Here is a 22,000-nt window from a genome sequence, read left to right as displayed (position 1 = left end):
GCAGCCATGTTTTAGTTTTTGCGCAATTTTCATATAAACCATGATGGTAATCTATCTGTTCTCAGGTTGCATTTTGATATCACATTGTGATTCGCCAACTGATTTGAGTCTGATAGTTGCAGAGGTAGATCTACTAGGTGCGAAAATGCAAAAAACAATGCAGGCATGCAGCTGGAGTTGTAAATAATTGACTCCCGCCTGGAATGCACGATCCCAGCAGTGTTGTTTTGTACTGACTTGATCACGGAAAACCAAACGGGTACCCTTTTACTAACGGTACCTGGGATTAGCGGGCGGGTACCCGGGTACCCGGAACACCCCTTTGACCCCTAGTTTCTGGTGAGGACTTGATGGGCAAGTCTGAGTCCGAGTCTGAGTGTGTGTGTGTGCGTGCGTGCGCGCGTGTGTGGTTTTGTGTGTGTGTGTGTGTGTGTGTGTGTGTGTGTGTGTGTGTGTGTGTGCGTGTGTGTGTTTGCGTGTATATATATCTGTGTGTGTGTGTGTGTGTGTGTGTGTGTGTGTGTGTGTGTGTGTGTGTGTGCGTGTTGGTTTCAGGGTTCATATACTTTCTATTTGAAGTATACATACCTGTTAACCATGGACTACTTCTGGCTAGATAAACTCTTGTGTAATCAATGGTGCTAGTGAAGCGTTTATCAGATCCACTCTGATTTAGCCACCCACACTAGTACCAAGTATTACCTTCACTGGGGGGCAGGGGTACCTGCAGTTGGATCCCGGGACGGATACCCTGATGCCGTCAATCCTTTTTCTGCACCTTGTCCTCACCCACTTACTGAGGTGTGGTGAGCCCATAAGTGGGATCATTTCAAGTCCACCCTAGTTTGGGGATTTCAGGGGGTGTCGGCCGTTGGGTGGTTCAATGGCCAATTGAGTCATCTTTCCAAGATTCCTTTTGAGTCTCTCTCCCCTCTCCCGGGGAGACCCACGTGACCAGTTTTGGCAGTGAGCAAGTACAAGTACAAGTACAAGTGTGTGTGTGTGGTTTTGTGTGTGTGTGTGTGAGTGCGTGTGCGTGTGTATGTGTGTGTGTGTGCGTGCGCGGTTGTGTGCGTCTGTGTGCGTTGGTGTGTGTGAGTTTTGTAATGTCTTGCTGTTAGGTTTCATTTGCTGTTTACTGTAAAAGCAGAAATTGTCGGTGGTGTTTTATTTTCGGTAACTTCGGTGCCGACAATTTTTACCGATAATAAAACGCACCGAAAATTTCGGTACTCCCGGTCCTGTATACATTTTAGTACTAGTACAGTACTTACCTGGAAAACGGGTTTTACCGAAAATTTCCCTCCACCGAACCGCCGATTTTGGAGAATACCGAAAATATTACACCACCAAAAATTTCTGCTTTTACAGTATTAGTTTGTCATTGTTCTTCATGATTCATAATAATTCTTCCTTACTGCACTGTTTTCTTGTGTCTGCTTTGCACAGCTAGCCGTGGAATAGTTTTCGCAATTTCCCTTCATGTTCTTCCATGTCCTGTTTTCGCACATTCCCCTTCCCGATAATAACCATGCTTTCCCTCAACCGTCGCCATGGTCATTCTGAAGAATAAAGTTGCGTAAAAAAATTCATGGTTCACGTGAGACTCGGCCAAAGCCCAAGTTTTCCGCATCCGCAGGAACGCCACCACCCAATTGGATCAAGTTCCATACACAGTTGCGTAAACCTTGAAATATATCACTATCCATCGGAGTCTAGTCCGACTTCTGTTGTGTGGGGCGGCTATCTATCTTTGTATACAGACAGAGAAGCGGATTGACCGCCTTGCCATGCAACGGACAGATGGACGGAAGGGGGGGGGGGGGTCAGGCGGATGGACTGACGGACAGGTGGGCGGATGCACGTACGGAGGGACGGATGAAGGGATAGACAGAGGACGGACGGGTGGAGGGACGGACAGACGGACAAACGGACAGGTGGACGGACGAATGGACGGACAGCCAGCCAGAGAGACATAATAATAATTAATAATTATAATTATACACCAATAAATGTAGAAAGGAAAAGGACAAATGGAAACGAGTTAAGAGTAACTCTCCACCACTGTAACTAGATACTATATACGTTCAGAAAGTGCAACAACTAGGCATAAAACTGACAGAGTACTGATGCATTCGACGTCCTGACACCTAGCTTCAACACATCTCCGTAGCGACGTCGAATGCCTCAGTAATCTGTCAGTTTTGTGCCTAGTTGTTGCACTTTCTGACTGTATATTATAGTATCTAGTTACAGTGGTGGAGAGTTACTCTTAACTCGTTTCCATATGTCCTTTTCCTTTTCTACATTTATTATTGGCTCAATACCCGAGTTTCAAATTGCACACCTGATTAGCTGTCCCGAACCATACGGTGAAACGTACGTCGTGTGAAACAACTTGTTTTGTAGTCAACTAGTCCATCACAATGTCATACATGAGGAGGACTGTAGGAGTTTGGCGTTCGCCTTGTACAATTCGTTTTCGCAAAGCTTCCCCCTTCTGTACTTATGCCATGACCCGGATCAGACTCGTCGTGAAAGCGACCATGCATTGAGTTCAGCAGCCAAAAGCTGGGCTCCGAAATATTCCTGCCTGCTGCTATAAGGAGGCTCTGCTCTAGGTTTCGGGAACGCGACGCAAAGAATCACGCGAACTCTCTTCGCGTTCCCGTAACGTAAAGAAATCCAGTTCTGCTCTACGTTTCACGTAGAGAAGTCACGTGGGATGTGCACTGGGAATTTCCCCTTCCACATTTGGCAGTTTTCTGCCTGCACTCGAATGCTACCCAGCAGATCTGTAGATCTACGCATTTTCTTTGCGTGTGCCACAACGTAGAGAACCTCATCTCCGCGTAGAAATCTGAACCCAAAACACGCTAAGCCGTAGACTCTAACCCAGGCACCTGCTCTCCACGTGATTTCTCTACGTTTCACCCATAGCTTGTTTTTTTGTGGATTCGGAAGCGAACTGTTTTTTTCTGTTCTGGCGTTAGTCGGTTCAGTTGAACACTTTGTCTGAGTGCATGCACATGGAACGTTGACTCGTTCTGTTTTGTAGCTGTTGCTATCAGTTGGCGTGCCAACTACTTGCTCTGGAAGACCTGGCAAAAGTCGGTCATGCCGCTGAGGAGTGCTGCTGTTCTTTCGAACAAGGATGGTTCGAAACCAGTCAAGAGGGCTATGTCCTTGTCGACCTGGCAAAAGTCGGTCATGCCGCTGAGGAGTGCTGCTGTTCTTTCGAACAAGGATGGTTCGAAACCAGTCAAGAGGGCTATGTCCTTGTCGTTTGACGGAGTCACGAAGCCAGATTTCGAAACTGGGCGCACCAGTTGAGATGCTGGCTGAAACGATGATACAGTAACAAGTTCTGCAGAGAGCTTGAACAACTGCTGATTTGAGTTCGTTGATGCGGATCTCGAATGTTTTGATTGGAGTGTGATGGTAATCACTAGTGAGCCGATGCCCACCTGAAACCAGCACTTCTGTGTTGGACGATGCCTGTTTGGTGTCGGATCTGTCGCGACGTCCGCACCCTGTGGTGTTTCCTCACGTACTGGGTATGATGCCGGTTCTGACATTGGACGCGATGTGCTGTCCCAATTCCTTGCGAGATGACTTCGGGTGATGGAACACTGCATTTTTTAAAGCTTCTAAAGCTGACGTCGTTCCGCCGAGCCATGATGGTGATGGCAAACGAGAGCACGTTCTTCGCTTGCGGAGACGTGAAATGATGCCTCCATTTTCAGAGGTGACGGTTAACGCCGTGCTAGTCACGTCGGAAGGGTTGCCGACCTGTGCCTTGACGATACCTGATGGGTGTTTTCAAGGGATGAACGATGTGATGATGGCGCATGCGCTAGTGAGCCCTACGGTGGATGGTGTTCCCGTACGGTTGTTGAATTACTCTGACGAGGCAGTGACTCTAGAGAGGGCGATGCAGATTGGTCGGTTGAAACCAATATCTGACGTCATGAGTATCATGACCGAAGACCGTGACTATGGCCGCTGGCCAGAGAGAAGAATTAGCTCAAGTAGCTGAGACAGAGGACCCCCTCGGGGTCTGGAAGCAGTTGCGCATTGGCATAGATTGTCCCGCTCTAGCTCCCCGCTGTGGTAGGGACGAGCTGGTCTCAGTCCAGCCCACAGAAGCGGTTGGAGGATCCTCCCACAGTGGAAGGGACGAGCTGGACTCGGTCCAGGTGCCCACAGAGGTGGTTGAAGGATTCTTCCGCAGTGGTAGGGACGAGCTCGTCTCAGTCCAGCCGGGGCAGCCCACAGAGGTGGTTGAAGGATTCTTCCGCAGTGGTGGGGACGAGCTGGTCTCAGTCCAGCCCACAGAGGCAATTGGAGGACGCTCTCGCAGTGGTAGGGACGAGCTAGACTCGGTCAGAGGCCCACAGATACGGTTGGAGGTTGCTCCCGTAGTGGTAGGGACGAGCTGGTCTCGGTCCAGGTGCCCACAGCGGCGGGTGGAGGTAGATATAGTAGTGAGACCTCTCTAGGACAATCTGGTATCTCCCGCGAGGAGATCCACTGCTTGCAGGCCTTAGTGCTTCGGTACAGAGATGCGTTCGCTTTGAACCCATCTGAGCTTGGTCGCACTTCGGTGCTACACCACAAGATTGAGACACATGATTGTGGTCCTGTTGCACAGGCTGCTCGGCATACTATGATGCCATGGAATTCTCGTGAAACTGCTTGCGAGATTGTTGAAAATATGAAACGGCAGAGGCTGGTGGAAGATTCTACTGATCCTTGGTGGTCGCCTATTGCACTTGTCGAAAGACAGCCAGTTTGACACGATTAGTGTTGACTACATGAAGTTTAATGCTGTGACCAAGTGGGACCTGTATCCCCTCCTGCAAATTGAAGAGACGCTTAGTGCTCTGTACGACGCAACCATGTTGCACCCTAGACCTGTGTTCAGGTTGTTACTATGCCTTTGGCAGTTGCAGACAAGGAGAAGACTGTCTTCTCTACGATCGGTGGCCATTATTAGTTCTTGTAATGCCATTCGGAATGTGCAATGAGCTCAGCTCATTCCAACGGCTCATGAGTTTACTGCTCAGGGACCATTTGCGGCGTATCTGCTTTCTAGTGTATCTAGAATGAAATCACTGTTTCAGCGTTCATTGATGAACATCTGAAATGTTGCGATACTGTGTTCAGCGAGTTGGTTGCGAAGCCGTACTGTACTACCACAGAACTGTGCTACAGTGTGTGTGGATTGCGTCTGTCCTTGTTGGCAGCAATGAACCTACTGTGGAAGTCTTGGCGAGGTCACCAAGATCTTTTGGTGGAGTATGGGTGGAACCGATTCGTTGGATACGTACCACCAAGTCTATGAAATGGCTCCTGGAGCTCTGCGGCAGTTTTGTACTGAACCTGATACCTACGTGGTAGAGGGGTGTGTCGACCACACGTTATGGCCTATGGTCTACATCCATCTGAGATGGCACGAAATGGCGAACTGTCATACGTATACGCTTTGCGTGAGGATTGGCAACGTGCATTCAGTTGTACATGACAAGCTGCGTGTTGTTCATCAGCACCAGGCTTATCTCTACGATAGTGGAGCACTACCAGTTTCATTTGAAGTTGGACATTTTTTCGATGGAAATGTCCCTCCTGTGGAGCCACATTTCGTACTCTTTGCAAGTACCTTTTGCGGTACAGAACCAGTTGGCTTGGCCAACGAGAGCTAGGCGGTTACCGTCACGACTCGCTGACTTAAATGTTAGTTGAGATCACGGGGAAGTGATTCTTGAGAGGCCGGGGAATTGTCATGACCCGGATCAGACGGTCGTGAAAGCGACCATGCATTGAGCTCAGCAGCCAAAAGCTGGGCTCCGAAATTTTCTAGAGTTCTGTAAGAACCATGATTAGTCCTGCGAAGGATTTGGCACTTTCGTTAGTTGAGCAATCATGGCTTACAACTCGTGGCCTAGAGCCGCAAAGTGTGGTCGTTCGTCGGCCACACCTTCAGTACAAGTCGTCAGCATTGTACTCACTACACTTTTGAACTTGAGGTGGCCACGCTTAGTCCCGCAAGGGAGCTGATACCTTTGTTAGTTGAGCAAGAGCGGCGCCTCTTCTCGTGTCGTAAGACGCAAAGGGTCGACAGTACTTCGCATACTCTACTGTCTCTAGACCCCAGGTCCATTGGAGGGAACACGGCATTGCCGCCTGCTGCTATGTTTGCGGGAAGAGCCCATATTGGGTGAAGCCACAAGAACGACACAGCTACGCTTTCCGCCTGCTGCAATGCATCCCAGCCACCGGATCGCGGATCAAGATCATGCCAGCATTTGGAGAACACTGTATTCACATTTGGGTGAATGGGCTCCCCATATTGATCTTTGTACTCTATTCTAGTTCGGCTGATTGCATATATTGCACCACTGCTTGAAATTAGGGGTGAAACGAGTGCCAAATTTGGGGACTCGAGCACTCTTTGAAAAAACGAGCGAGTATTCGAGCGAGTACGAGTATTGAACTGACAACATAAAACAATGCACTGCACACACTCTCGCCCCACCGAACGTAGTACACCCGATACACATGCAGTCTTGCATGCATGCAGCATGGTGCAGGAAATAGTCTGGACTACTGTCTTTTCCTGGTAAGTAGGGACAAGCAATAATTTCGTTCTAGCATGGACTATCAGTACTGGTCAGAGTAACAGAAATGCTCAATGTACATGTATACAATACACTGTACATAGGATACTTCGAGTATTTTGCGAAACGAGTACTCGCTCGTTGCAAATTTTCGAGCGAGCGCTCGAGTATTCGATATACTCGTTTCACCCCTACTTGAAATATAGAAATAATCCTTACGCACTTTTGCCGCTGTATACTTTTGATCACATAATGTAGCATAATTATAAGGAGCTGTTTTTGCTAGCATTCATCCTCGACTCTCGGGGAGCTCACTACTCCTCCGACTCTCTCCTGTTTTGGGTCTTTGACTCTTCACGCTTGATCTTTCGATTTAGCATTGCAATGGTTCAATTAACACTGTTCAAGTGGAATTAGAAACCTGTCGTTCTGTGTGAGCTAGCTAATTTGGATGGCGACTATATTGGTCGTCTACCTGGGTAGCCACTAGACTGATCTAAGCCAAGTCACAAACCCGCCAACGCGTGGCCATGACACTTATCTTTGATATTTCTGAGCCACCCAAGTTCGGTGGTGTGCTGTTTTGCGGCTTCGAATTGTAGTTAGACTGCATGCTGCTCTCTCAACTCTCTTCAAATAATCGCTCTCTTCAGTCGAGCTCTCTCTCTCATAATGTAGTTGTTGCGTTGCGTTGCGTCTACCATAATAATTCCCCCCACTCGTTCCGTCGTCCGTTGCGTTGCGTTTGGGAGGACTGAGGCTTCAGAATGTTCAACACTAAGTCTTCTATATAAAAGTTTTGTCCGACCCGCCCTGGAACACGCCACCTCGGCCTGGTCCTATGCCATCACCAAAGCTGAGCTGGAGGGTTTAAATATTTTACAAGCCAGATTAGCTAGGAAGTATTTGCTACGTAAAAAAGTCGATAGATGCGAAACGAAATCCCAGTTAAATGCCCTTTGTGACTTAGAGTGCTTGCACTTTCGCAGACAAGTATCAGCTCTTGTTACTCTATTTAAACTTATACATATTATCTCCAGAACACCTCCAACATTTTCACCTTTCACTGTCTTCAAGTCCAAGAAGACCAAACAAACTTAACATCAATTATCACAATGTGCGTTTTTCTTCCCTCTTTTCCAACAAAGCTGCAATGCTATGGCATTGCCTACCGCCTTCTCTTACCTCTATAACCAGCCTCCCAGAATTCAAGCATTCTCTCTACCAGCATTTCGCCGATATATTCATTACACTGACGGTATTCCAACTCCTTAATTACCAGATTTTGTATGCCTTGAGCTATTTCCTTAGCCTATCCTCGATTAACTGCTCCCTCTACATAAAGTTGTCATTTCATTCTTCTTGCAGGAGATCCCCTCGACAGGCCCAAAGCCTTTGGGAAATCCTTAAATATAATAAAATACAAAAATACAAATTTTCGTTGCGCTTACCTTCCCCTCTTTGGTCTCTCCTTAACATTGAATCTTTCGAGTTGGGAGGCTGTCGGTTAGCGCTACGGAGATGTGTTGAAGCTAGGTGTCAGGACGTCGAATGCCTCAGTACTCTGTCAGTTTTGTGCCTAGTTGTTGCACTTTCTGACTGTATATAGTATCTAGTTACAGTGGTTGAGAGTTACTTACTCTTAACTCGTTTCCATATGTCCTTTTTCCTTTATACCTTTATTATTATTGGCTCAATACCCGAGTTTCATATATATACCAACAGAGTGTGAATAAATTGTTCTTACCTAAACAAAATGGGTGAGCTGTCTTCCAAAGTTGGGATGGAAGTTTATGTACATTAGGTTTTAGTCCTCCTGCTGGTTCAACGTGCGCTCTGTTGTAAGGTTGAAATCCATAAGTTGAATTCACCCAAAAGCGCTCACTGTCAGCCAGCTGCGAAATTTGTCGATAATGATGGAAGTCTAAGCGTGCATCATGGGACCACGGTGTATCCTCCCAATACAACATGCTGCTGTCTGCCCCGCGACAATGCGCAATTCCTGCAATCTCACTAACCAGTGATTCACCAAAGCCCATTGTTACGTTTTTCATAATTATAGTGTCATCTGTACCGGTACGGAATGGATTGGCATACACACACGTACACACATGCAGGCACGCACGCACACACACACACACACACACACACACACACACACACATATGTGCGCACACACACACATACAAGCATGCACACGCACATCCCCCCCCACACACACACACATGCACACACGCACACATACACACATGCACACACGCACATACAAACATACACACATACACACATACACACATACACACACGTGATTAACTACACGACATAGCAACGCACGGTATGGGGGAGTGCCGGCCTGCGGAGTGAGAGGCTAAGGAGGGAGATGGGTAGGCACTGCGGAGCAGAATCTTGGCGGAGCCAAGTATCTACAAGAGTTGATCCAGGGTCAGCTGGGTAGACACTGCCGGAGCAGAATCTTGGCGGAGTCAAAGTATCTACGAGAGTCTAGTCAACTGCCGGAGCAGGATCTTGGCAGAGCCAAGAGAATACATACATCCTAGGCACGGCAGCCGAAGGCCCTGAGTATCCGGAAATGAGAGTGGCCAATACCCCTTGTATTCACTTTATCAAATTAAATGAGTGATGAGAAATGGGAGGTGGGAGGGTGAAACACAACGAGTAGACAGGAATGATCCACACACAAAACAGATCGAAATTTATGGCGAGGCGAACTCTAGCAAGTCACGTCGAGAGCCACGTCGAGCGAACATCGCATGTCATCGCATGTCGTCGCACTTTGAGTGCCAATTATAAATGCCATGGTGAACGCCAAGTCGCACTCCGCCCACATCGAATGCGAGTGCCAAGCATGAATGCCACGTAGAGTGCAACGTTGCGTGGAGTACCATGTGTGCATGCACTATGTTGTTTGGTCGACATGGTCACCGCAACGTGCAAAGCATGCGACCGTAGCCAGCAGCAAAGCATAAGCATGCAGCAACACCACTATCAAACATAGCAGCAGAGTTTGAGCGGTAGCATGAACTTGCGTGCACCCCTTAATCTGCATTATCACCATAATGCTACACCCCCCCCCCCCCCACACACACACACGCACACACGCACACGCACGCACACACACACACACACCTCAGACCTCAGACCTGCCCATCGCGGAAGCGATGATAGCGAACAGCTATGTTAGACATAGCAACTTGTGCTGGGATTACACCATTGAACAGCTTGCCAACGCTGATGAATTGACCGCCACTAATTTTAGCCTGGTATCCACCACACGAGTGACCATCCCTGCAGATAGAACATCTGACGTCGAAATCAAGAAAAGACTGGCGATGGCAACACCAAAGCTTCAAGAGCTGAAGACATTCTGGACTTTCCGAACTATATCCCTTAAAATAAAAATCCGCTTGGTAACTGCTATTGTTCTTGCTACTGTGCTCTATGGCTGCCAAACCTGGACCATCTCACAAGCTAGCCTAAATCAAATTAGAGCTTTTGAGCCCAGGTATCTGCGTAAGCTGCTAGGCATCAAATACCATCATCATCGCACAAATGAGTCAGTACTGCAGGAAATCAAGAATGCTATTGGCCCGTTCACACGCCTTGATTCAACTGTTAAACGCACCAAGTTGAAGTGGTTTGGACATGTAGCAAGGCATCAGGATAGCTACTCCCACTATTTCTTGGATGGAATGGTGCCTGGATTGCGGTCCCGTGGTCGCCCCGTCACAATTGGTTCACCAATATCAAAGACTGGACTAATGAGTCTTTCAATTCTCTCTCTCTCTCTCTCTCTCTCTCTCTCTCTCTCTCTCTCTCTCTCTCTCTCTCTCTCTCTCTCTCTCTCTCTCTCTCTCTCTCTCTCTCTCTCTCTCTCTCTCTCGTTGCTGCTGATCGTGATAGGCATAGGCAGCTTGTTTATCAGTGTAGTTAGGTTTTTATTTTTAATTATTTTTTTATTTTATTTTTTATGCTGCTGCCTTATTATATTATACGTTATGACACACATGACGCCCCTACGACCAGAATGGTTATGGATTATACATCCATACATGCATCCACCACACAGCTGATTGAAGTGACTTTTTGTGGACACAGGCACACACCATTGGCCATTCGACGCCCATCGCCGGAGGCGGTGATAGCGAATGCTACAGCAGAAGCCATAGCAGCTTGTGCTGGGATTGCACCATTCAACAGCTTGCAAGTCTGAAGAATTGACCGCCACTATTCAGCCTGGTCTACACCGCACAGCTATTAAGTGACTTTTTCTGGCCAGTGAATCCCTACTTTTGGGTCTTGTCTTTTTTCATTTTTTTCACGCACACACGCACATCACACCACATACTCCGGCATGCACTGGCTGTTGGTAACAACCCAGGAGAATGAAAGAAAATTCAGGAGTAGTCTAAGAAAGAGAAGAAAGACGTGTGACCATAATCGTCGGGAATCGAACCCGCAACCTATCGATTGGAAACCGCTGCACACACGCACGCACGCACACACACACACACACACAAACGCACGCACGCACGCATGCACGCACGCACGCACGCACACACACACACACACACACACACACACACACACACACACAACCATACAGTCAACTTCACTAATAACGACTGCGGATTTAACGACAATTCGAATTTCGAATTCGACAATTCGAATTCCTGCAAGCGTCGTGTGGTCTCGTCGGGTCAAATGAAAAAAGCCTAGCTATTATTAGAATTTCCAAGCCCAGAGCAAATTCCCTTCTAACTGTAATACATAATGAGAATTCGGGTACTGTATAGCAAGAAATTTTCAGACGGAATTTATTTTCGTACGATTTCGTACACGCCCTCTTTTGTACTAAAATTAATTCCGTACTAAAATTTGTTCCTTTGAAGTTATGTACACTATACATGCGTACCGCAAGCAAACAAGTGTATTTAGCATGCACCACTGTACGAAAATAAAATCCGTACGAAATGTCGAAATTCGGCTTTGTCCGAAAATATTTCCGTCCGAAAATTTCCTGCTATACAGTATAAGGACATTTCGCGAATAAGGACACTTTTCTCATGCCCCGCCGAGTGTCGTTATACGCAAAGTTGACTGTACACACACACCATTGGACCATTGGACGCCCATCGCCGGAGGCGATGATAGCGATGCTACAGCAGAAGCCATAGCAGCTTGTGCTGGGATTGCACCATTCAACAGCTTGCAAGGCTGAAGAATTGACCGCCACCATTCAGCCTGGTCTACACCACACAGCTATGAAGTGGCTTTTTCTGGCCAGTGAATCCCTACTTTTTGGTCTTTTTCATTTTTTCACACACACACACACACACACACACACACACACACACACACACACACACACACACACACACACACACACACACACACACACACACACTTGTACTTGTACTTGCTCACTTCCAAAACTGGTCACGTGGGTCTCCCCGGGAGAGGGGAGAGAGACTCAAAAGGAATCTTGGAAAGATGACTCGATTGGCCATTAAACCACCCAATGGCCGACAGCCCCTGAAATCCCCAAACTAGGGTGGACTTGAAATGATCCCACTTATGGGCTCACCACACCTCAGTAAGTGGGTGAGGACAAGGTGCAGAAAAAGGATTGACGGCATCAGGGTATCCGTCCCGGGATCCAACTGCAGGTACCCCTGCCCCCAGTGAAGGTAATACTTGCTACTTGTGTGGGTGGCTAAATCAGAGTGGATCTGATATGCTTCACTAGCACCATAGATTACACAAGACTTAATCTAGCCAGAAGCAGTCCATGGTTAACAGGTACGTATACTTCAAATAGAAAGTATATGAACCCTGAAACCAACAAAGGTGGTAGGTACAACAATACACACACACGCCGCGCCCCGCCCCGCCCCGCACCGCACCGCACCACACACATACACACACACACACACACAAACACACAAACACACACACACACACAAACACACACAACCGAGACAGTTGCTACATGTGAGAGGAATTGGGGTGTTAGTGGATCAGTGGAAGGTGAGTAATGTGCGTGGGTGGGGATATCTAGACTGGGGTGAGTGTTGTGCGTGGGTGGGGATATCTAGACTGGGGTGAGTGGTGTGCGTGGGTGGGGATATCTAGACTCTGGTGAGTGGTGTGCGTGGGTGGGGATATCTAGACTGGGGTGAGTGGTGTGCGTGGGTGGGGATATCTAGACTGGGGTGAGTGGTGTGCGTTGGTGGGGATATCTAGACTGGGGTGAGTGTTGTGCGTGGGTGGGGATATCTAGACTAGGGTGAGTGGTGTGCGTGGGTGGGGATATCTAGACTGGGGTGAGTGGTGTGCGTGGGTGGGGATATCTAGACTGGGGATTGTGGTGTGCGTGGGTGGGGACATCTATGTTGTACATGTGGCTGCGTGTGTAGCTCTTCGTCATACATGCTGCTGCGCTTGTATCTCGTTTTGTACCTGCTGCTGTATTTGTCTCTCTATTGTTGTACATGCTGCTGACCCGTACCCGCTGCTGCGTCCATTTTTGTTGAGGACGGATTATGGTAGTCTGAGATGGCTGATGAATTTTAAGAATCCGACGGGACAAACTGCGCGATGGCTAAGCACGCTGGCTGAGTTCCATTTCACCGTACAGCACTGCCCCCGGTTAGCATGGAAATGACGGATTCTCAGTCGGTAGAGCATGAGACTCTTAATTTAAGGGTCGTGGGTTCGAGCCCCACGTTGGGCGCCAAATGTCGTCTTGCCCGAAGAATGAACTATTTATCTACGCTCTCACCTCGCCACGCAACGAAAGGTCTGGGAAAATAGTAGTTCTCGATACCGAGAGAGATAGCTATTCTGTACCACACTTCAAGAGCCAACGAGAGAAGTGACAACTGACAACTGGCAAAAGGAAACATATTTCGGAAATTGGTGAGCTCATCAGCACAACAAGTGGTGTACTCGATATCAGCACAAAAAGTGGTGTACTCGATATCAGCACAAAAAGGTGCATGTGTCAGCAATACAATAAAGCAGCGCAGCAGCATGTACGGGTCAGCAGCATGTACGGGTCAGCAGCATGTACGACACAGAGACACAAATCCAGCAGCAGGTACGACAAAGAGACATAAGCGCAGCAGCATGTACGACAAAGAGCTACACGCGTAGCCACATGTACAACATCTAGACTGGGGATTGTGGTGTGCGTGGGTGGGGATATCTAGACTGGGGTGAGTGGTGTGCGTGGGTGGGATATCTAGACTGGGGGTTGTGGTGTGCGTGGGTGGCGATATCTAGACTGGGGGTTGTGGTGTGATTGGGTGGGGATATCTAGACTGGGGGTTGTGGTGTGAGTGGGTGGGGATATCTAGACTGGGGGTTGTGGTGTGCGTGGGTGGGGATATCTAGACTGGGGGTTGTGGTGTGAGTGGGTGGGGATATCTAGACTGGGGGTTGTGGTGTGATTGGGTGGGGATATCTAGACTGGGGGTTGTGGTGTGAGTGGGTGGGGATATCTAGACTGGGGGTTGTGGTGTGCGTGGGTGGGGATATCTAGACTGGGGGTTGTGGTGTGAGTGGGTGGGGATATCTAGACTGGGGGTTGTGGTGTGCGTGGGTGGGGATATCTAGACTGGGGGTTGTGGTGTGAGTGGGTGGGGATATCTAGACTGGGGGTTGTGGTGTGCGTGGGTGGGGATATCTAGACTGGGGGTTGTGGTGTGAGTGGGTGGGGATATCTAGACTGGGGGTTGTGGTGTGCGTGGGTGGGGATATCTAGACTGGGGGTTGTGGTGTGAGTGGGTGGGGATATCTAGACTGGGGATGATGTACTCCAGCGATTAATGCCCCTGGGACACTATATTTTTAATGTCCATCACAGATGGGGCACCATTCAAGAGAGGACAATATTCAAGAGAGGGCACTATTTTTTCAATTCTGGTACATTTACGCCAGCCAGCTTAAAAACAAAAGAAGGTAAAGAAAACAGAGGCTAAAGTTCACTGTAACTAGCACAACTCAATAGATAGGACAACTTGGCAAGTTCATGGATATTAGTGCTAATTCCAAAGTGGGGAGGGTAAGCGCCATTAAGCCGAGCACAAGCTACACATGATTCCAAGGCGTCATGGAATGCTTGCTTGGTACGATAACTGGACGAATTGTGGTTGACCATTCAGTCTGGTCTTGCCGTCCCGTTATCATACCAAGCAAGCATTCCATGACGCCTTGGAATCATGTGTAGCTTGTGCTCGGCTTGATGGCGCTTACCTTCCCCACTTTGGAATTAGCACTAATATCCATAAACCTTCCAGGTCGGAAGGCCGTTGGTTAGCGCTATCGAGCAGTGCTCAAGCCGACTTTCATGTCGTGGAATGTCTCAGTACTGGTACTCCTTGTCAGTGTTGTGCTAGATTGTGCAAGTCTGACTGTTCAAAATCTGGTTCAGTTGGTGGACTCGATCGCATGACTTGTGCCCACATTTTTCCATGTTTAAATTCCCAATCAAAATAGGAAAAGATAATTGTCATTAGTTTAACATGAAAACATGAATAGTGATTCCATAACATTTTATCACCATAATTATGTACAGGTAGGTAAGTATTTTGTTTAAGTTCTCCTTTTTAACTTCGCAGAAAGTCCCAACATTATTTTGATTTTCAGATCAGGCAGCTGTCGGAAAAAATACGCCATAACACTGCCGCAGAAATGCTATTTGTCTGACACAGGCATGGAAAGCAATTCCAAATGATCTTCTGCATGCAGAGTCACGTATATGCAGTTGTGCTTGGTGAAATCCGACCTGAAGTGCAAAGCCGGCGCCCTGGACACGTTCCGATTACATCATTCCATTTGTACATGTGTACGTCCAGCCGCATTCGTGCCACTTCATCAAAAACGTGCTAGTTGAGGGCGCCAAAGTTGCGCTCTGGGCCGGATTCCACCGAGGGCAACTGTAGAAGCGCAACTGCAGAAGGCTTGCCAGAAGCACATTCCAAATAAGTAGACAGTTTCCTCTGAGACAAAAATGCGATGATACTCAGAAAAAGGACACACTTCAGGCTCTTTACGAATATCTTGAAAGTTTTTGGTTTCACAAAGTATACTTTCAAGCCTTCTCATCAGGTGAAATACAGGCAAGGGAAAGGAAAAGGAACAGTGAATTAAGTACAGCAAGGAGGTGGTAAAACAGAGCAAAGAAGAAGATAATAATAATAATAATAAAACAAAATTTTGAAGGACGCTTCACGCAGCTTCATTATACTTTAATCGTTTGCAGGCAACCTGCCTACACTCAAGAGAGCACTGCATTTCACACAAATCCATTGGTATCGTTACAACGTTTCGGTCTTTATGACCATCATCAGGAATGAAATGGACATGGAAAGAACAGCAGTATAAAAGAAGGAGGCAAGCAAGCAAAGCGCGGTACATAGTGACAGCGCGCGTAGAGAAGTGTTTACCGTGGAAGGGCGAGTCAGTGGGCGCTTTTGATTACACGCATTTCGGTCAATTCTAGAATTAGTTGTTGTTGATGCACAGTTCGATTACACAGAAGTGGCAAATTCCGTCGTTAGAATTGATTTTATCCAATTCCGTCAAATCCGTCAATTCTGAAGAGAGGGCGGAATTTCTCTAATTCTGGCGCCAGAATTGCACACTCGGTGTGTTACCGGTCTGGTCATGCATGACTCAAGTCAAGGAAGAGCCTCCCTGGCCAGTGTGGCACGAAAGCAGGGCTACAACTGCATGTAGTTGCTACTTTTGTCTTCCCGAAAAGCTTATTGCCGCTGTTGAGTTTACGCTGGGAGCTGATTATTAGACCAGATCATTTTGGTTGGTCCTTTCGCACACGCGTTCAGCTTTATCGAAGCCCAATGTTGTTGCCGACATGGAGCCTTCGCCGAGATGGACAGGTACGTGAAGCTGGGTCGACGCGCGCGCGCGTGCGAGGGTGTACGTGATATCTTTTTACGACCAATTTTGTTTGTGATATGCCATGAATGAAATGCGTTGTGAATTCCAGTCGTTCGTTTACATGGCCGGAATTCGTACATTTTGGTCATTCGAGAATTACAAAACCCAGTTCCAGAATTGTGTAAACGTGTAATCGAAAGCGCCCAGTATCACGCATGGTTCAGCGTTGGGTTAAGTCTGCCGTGGAGTCCAATTACCATAATGTTCATATTCGCTTCATCTACTCCACGGTGCGTGCGTTCACGGTGAGGAAGGACGTCCTATATATAGGCCAATTATCCAAGTTGATTTATCACTTCGAGTGTCGGCAATGTTAGAGCCGATATGAAGGTAGGACTCTTCAACATCTGGACGCACGCATCCGACAACACGCACCGCTACACCTTATTCCACAACACGCACGATCCACTCGGCTACGGAGGGGACGTCCAGCAAAGAATCATCCTGGTACAAGATGGTCTAACGCAGCGGCATCAACACCAAGCAACGTCACCTCACAATTAACTAGACCACCGGAAAAACAACCGGACAAGACACCTACTGGCGTGGCAGTGACAGGAACTGCATCAACTAGAAGAATGACAAGATCGGCAACGACGGCGATGGCAGTATCTAAAGCACTGACAGAGGCAACGGCTAGGGTCCACTCGACTAGCCATTTGATATCGATTGTGTCCACCGCACATGCTGATTGTTCTGATGTTAGTTCTGATAAGTATGAGTTGTCCATTGCTAGTCATTTGTTTGAGCATCCTGATTGTCGTGCTGTGTATTCAGATGATTGTTTTTCGATTGTGTCACGTGTACGCAGTGCTAGATTACTGAATGTTTTGGAAGCCGTATACATCCACACAAAGAAACCCAACCTTTGCAAGCAGAAGCAAACTAAATTCACACTTAGGCTGTTAGGTAGGTCGTCAAAAACCTCGTTAGCTATGTCCAGTGGTTGTCTCTTGTTGTCGCACTACATGTAACGCTTATTGAGTTTTCTCGCACTTGCACCCTTGTGTCATTATTGCTATGTGTATAGGTCACGCATTTCCGCTGTTTGCTTTACCTACTAGTGTCTTATTCTTTGCCCTGTTTTACCTCCTAATAGGCCATTCACACTACATCCAAAACGTGGCGTACGTGACGTTTTCGTTCGGATAGCCATGGCAACATGGAACGTGGCGGGAAAATCGTACCCCTGATACGAAAACGTAGACGACGTATCCGGACCCCTGTACCGAGTTTCGTTCTGTCGTTCCTGGCAGTTTGTGTCCAAAAGAAGCTGTACACACAGCTGTACGAGCAGCGTGTACGTGCCTGTGTGAATGCACCTGCATGAAAACGACGTCTGCCAGTACGTCGTATTCCAAAACGTGACGCGTATTGTAACGTAGTATGAATAGCCTATTACCATGCGCGTGCCCCATATGGGTTCCTGGGTGCCCGGAACCCCCCTTTTCTCGCTCAAAATGCAGGATTTTGCTTCATTTTTTTAAAATTTTCCCGGGGGAGGTCCCCCCTTGAAGGGCACCGGCGCACGCGCCTGATTACTGTACTTAATTCACTGTTCCTGTTCCTTTTCCCTTGCCTGTATTTCACCTGATGAGAAGGCTTGAAAGTATTTTACTTGTGAAACCAAAAACTTTCAAGATGTTCGTAAAGAGCCTGAAGTGTGTCCTTTTGATGAGTATTAGAAGCACATTCACTATACATGTTGGAATCCACTCAACGACTTGCCTTCATGTATGTATAGAATTGGTTCGCAGCTGATCCCATTGTTGCTATACTAACTATTGCAATAGCAGTGTACAACCGTGGTGATGGTGATTATTTAAAAGGGATGATTAATTGGCCGAAGTGGTGCCTCCAAAAATTTGAGGACAATAGAAAAATCATCAAATACAGCATCTGACACTGGGTTATAAAAACTTTTTTACAGAAGTCAGTGTCAGATAAAAAAATTGATTTTCATTTTCAAGTACATGCACGAGGAACAAGCTATATTGAAGCGTAGGGCGACAGGAATCACACGTCCCCCTATGTCCTTACATGAGTTAATGCAGCCCTCGGGTTGATTAGAGTAAATGGGAGGGTAGTCTTGAGTGAGCTTCCAATAGGAAGGGAGCGAACACTTGCATTGATAGCTGAGCATGGTAGGCACACACCGCAAGTAACTCCCACAGAGAAAGGGATTTTCCGCGCATCTGTCGATATCTGTCACGGAACACACACACACACACACACACACACACACACACACACACACACACACACACACACACACACACACACACACATGCGAGAGTTTACAATGAGAAATGCAAGGCGAAAGCAGTGAGAGATCGCAATTCCCAATTACTGTTTGTGAAAAGAACCTGGCCACAGAGCTTCGATCAAAAGATCAATTTCTGTCAGTTGTTACATCAGCTGGCAGGCCGTAGCCTTTGGGGCAAACATGTGTAGGACTGGGGTGCCAGTTTAAACAGGTCTAGTTCCAGTCACGGGCCATGACATCACACATGCACACACTCACACATGCACACACACACACGCGCGCACGCACACATGCACAAACACACACACACACACACACACACTGCTAGATGTTCTCAGATAGCCGTCACCCACTGTAAGTAGTTCCCTGTGCTGTCAACTTCAAACTGTCAAGGTTGGACGTGAAACATACTCTTTCAAACACGGAACCTGGCTTCTGTGCTTGCTTTGAAAACTGACAGGCAAGCATTCGGTATAGCTGCGGCGATAGTATGGACATGCTTCACAACTGGGTTTTTCGCGGGCTTTTGTGGAATTAATGCAGAAACAGTCGCAACCACGCAGTGAGGATGTTTCCCTGTGCTGTCAACTTCAAACTGTCAAGGTTGGACGTGAAACATACTCTTTCAAACACGGAACCTGGCTTCTGTGCTGGCTTTGAAAACTGACAGGCAAGCATTCGGTATAGCTGCGGCGATAGTATAGGCATGCTTCACGACTGGGTTTTTCGCGGGCTTTTGTGGAATTAATGCAGAAACAGTCGCAACCATGCAGTGAGGATGTAAACAAACAGCCAAAGCCTACTACGGTGCCATCAGCCTTTTAGCAGTTTTTCCCTCGTGCCACCCTTTAACACCGTAATACTACTGTCCCAGACGTGGACATCCGATCGAATGACCGGGGCCGGCGCCCTCAGTGCGTACAGAATTGTTGCAGTACGTTATTTTGTGTTGTTGCATGCGCGTGGTGCTGGGGTGTGAAAAGCAGTCTTCATCTTGAGTTTGTCATGTCTAGTTGTGTTTCCGTTGTCATCTTGCAATAAACAGTCTTTCCAATGTAGTTATCTTGTCGTCCATTGTATAAGTGTGGAGATGACATGGGGCTGGGAGCAGGCAGGCCCGTCGCACCGACTTTGGAGGTGAGACGGCCATGGAAGGGGGGGGGGGAAGGTGCGAAAAAAAAATTCAATAATCTGATGCCAATTGCAAGAATTTCTGGGCATTTGGTGCCATTTCAGTGTAACTACAATGAAAGACTTTTTGATTTCCCAAAAAACCCAGAGGGCAGTACGATCGGGGACTAGGATCCTTGATTACCCTCCCCGGCAAAAATTTCAAAAATTGGAGCCGATTGCAAGCATTTCCAGGCATTTGGTGCCATCTCAGTCTTACTGCAACGAAAGACTTTTTGATTCTGCTACAAACCACGATAGGGGCAAGAATTCTTCATCATTTGCCACTTTTGCGCGATCATTGCGCTCTGTTGCAGTGTGCTCCAAAAAAAGAAAGAAAAAGAAAGCAATAAGTAGGACTAACTCTGCCGTCATTACCATGCATCTAATATTCGCGGGATCCGCGTCGGCATCGCTTGAATGGTCAGAAACACACAAACTAGCCTTCGCATCCGCAGGCCACCACTATGCCTGTTAACCTTAGTGGCGGATGCAGACCTCACAAGTGAGTCAGGGGAAAGGAGGTTAGTCTCTCAACCAATCGGGCGCGTAACGGCCCATAACCCTGTAAACTGCATCCTTGTTATTCTCACTCCGAGCTGTGGGTACCCAGTTGACCGTGGGTGTCGGTGCAGTTCAACACGCAGACTTTTTACATGCTCCCTGCTACCAGCGCGGGTCTTGAACTCGGGACCTCACGATTCCCCCCCCCCCCCCATCTACGAAGTCAAATGTTTTCCAGAATCAATTTTCTTGTCACTATCATCAGTGGAAAACGGCCGAAAAAGTGGGGCAGCCTCAGGTGCTCCGGCTGTGACGGCCTAGGAAGGTGGAGAAAAGTTATCTAGCACCGAATGTTAGCTGCAGTGCTCATGTCGATCGTATGCAGACTCTCGGCTGCATGGCCAGCGTCCTGGGGCGACTTGACCCCCGACCAGATTTCCATGTCCACGACAGTGGTAAGCGCTTCAATGCACCATAAATGCGCGGAGTAAGACTGACACAGTGACTGATATGATGTACGGTTGAAAACAATGATCTGCAGAAGTGAAGAAAAATGCTGACAACGTCCTTATTTGTATGACCGAGGCGTGGCACCTTTGCTGGCCGTGAAGTCACTGAATGCACACGGATGACTGATGCTTTCACGAGAATCTCAGTGTACATCATACATGTACTGTCGTGGACAAGGAAAAATCCGGTCGCACGTCTAGCGGCCCCAGGGCGCTGGCCATGCAGCCTAGAACATGTAGCCATGGATAAGTGGAACATGCATCACATCATTATAATGCGCATGCAGTGAGCTGGTCGCATCGGGATCGGATCAACATGACTTTGTGCACTGCACGCAGCGTTCTGTACGCGCTGAGGGCACCGGCCCCGGTCAATCGACTGGATTTCCGTGTCCGCTACGGGTAGTTGGAAACTTGAAATCCAGGAGTGCCGAGACCTGTGAGGGCTCATGGTGTTTGACTCACATCTCGATTTCAGCATGAGCGGTGGAACGCTATTCGCTGCCCAAAACATTACCGTAAAACGGCCAATTTTCGAGGGTAAATTTTTATGATGAAATATTTTAGAGATGGGAGTTTCAGGGTAAGAAAATGAGAGGACTAGTAGAAGTATTGTAGGGTAGTGTACTCACACATTTAAGACTGGCACGGAAAAACGTAGGCGAAAACACTCCTTTCGCTAAAATCGCGGCGTTAAAATTAGCCGTTTACAGTATGGATAATCGCCGCAGCGCAATTTGGTGTCGTGAGCTGTCTGTCAGCATCAACCAACCTGAACTAGCGTCGACACCTCCGTGAAGGGTGAAAGCAGCGTGCCACTAGAAGTACTGGGCCTCGGCGCTACAGCGCTGAAACGGCATGTGCGCAGTGTGGATTTCCTCCACACGCTATGCCATGCTATGCCTTTCAACTGACTAGTGCTAGAAGTTCAGCAATTTCCTAACATC

The 22,000-nt window shown here is 47.8% G+C and overlaps 1 protein-coding gene across 1 annotated transcript in view; it reads right to left on the bottom strand.

Annotated features, from left to right (window-relative positions):
• LOC135819766 (complement component receptor 1-like protein) overlaps positions 1 to 22,000 on the bottom strand; it is a 74,732-nt gene that overhangs the window by 29,774 nt on the left and 22,958 nt on the right. The window contains exons 4-5 of the mRNA XM_065333029.1: positions 18,645 to 18,809; positions 8,368 to 8,688 (exon numbers count right to left, since the gene is read on the bottom strand). Coding sequence (XP_065189101.1) covers positions 8,368 to 8,688; positions 18,645 to 18,809 — 486 coding nt within the window. The remainder of the gene's footprint in view (positions 1 to 8,367; positions 8,689 to 18,644; positions 18,810 to 22,000) is intronic.

Source organism: Sycon ciliatum, chromosome 6 (assembly GCF_964019385.1).
Source record: "Sycon ciliatum chromosome 6, ocSycCili1.1, whole genome shotgun sequence".
Lineage (NCBI taxonomy): Eukaryota > Metazoa > Porifera > Calcarea > Leucosolenida > Sycettidae > Sycon > Sycon ciliatum.
The sequence above is the reverse complement of the archived record's forward strand: the minus strand, read 5'-3'. Positions and strand labels throughout refer to the sequence as shown.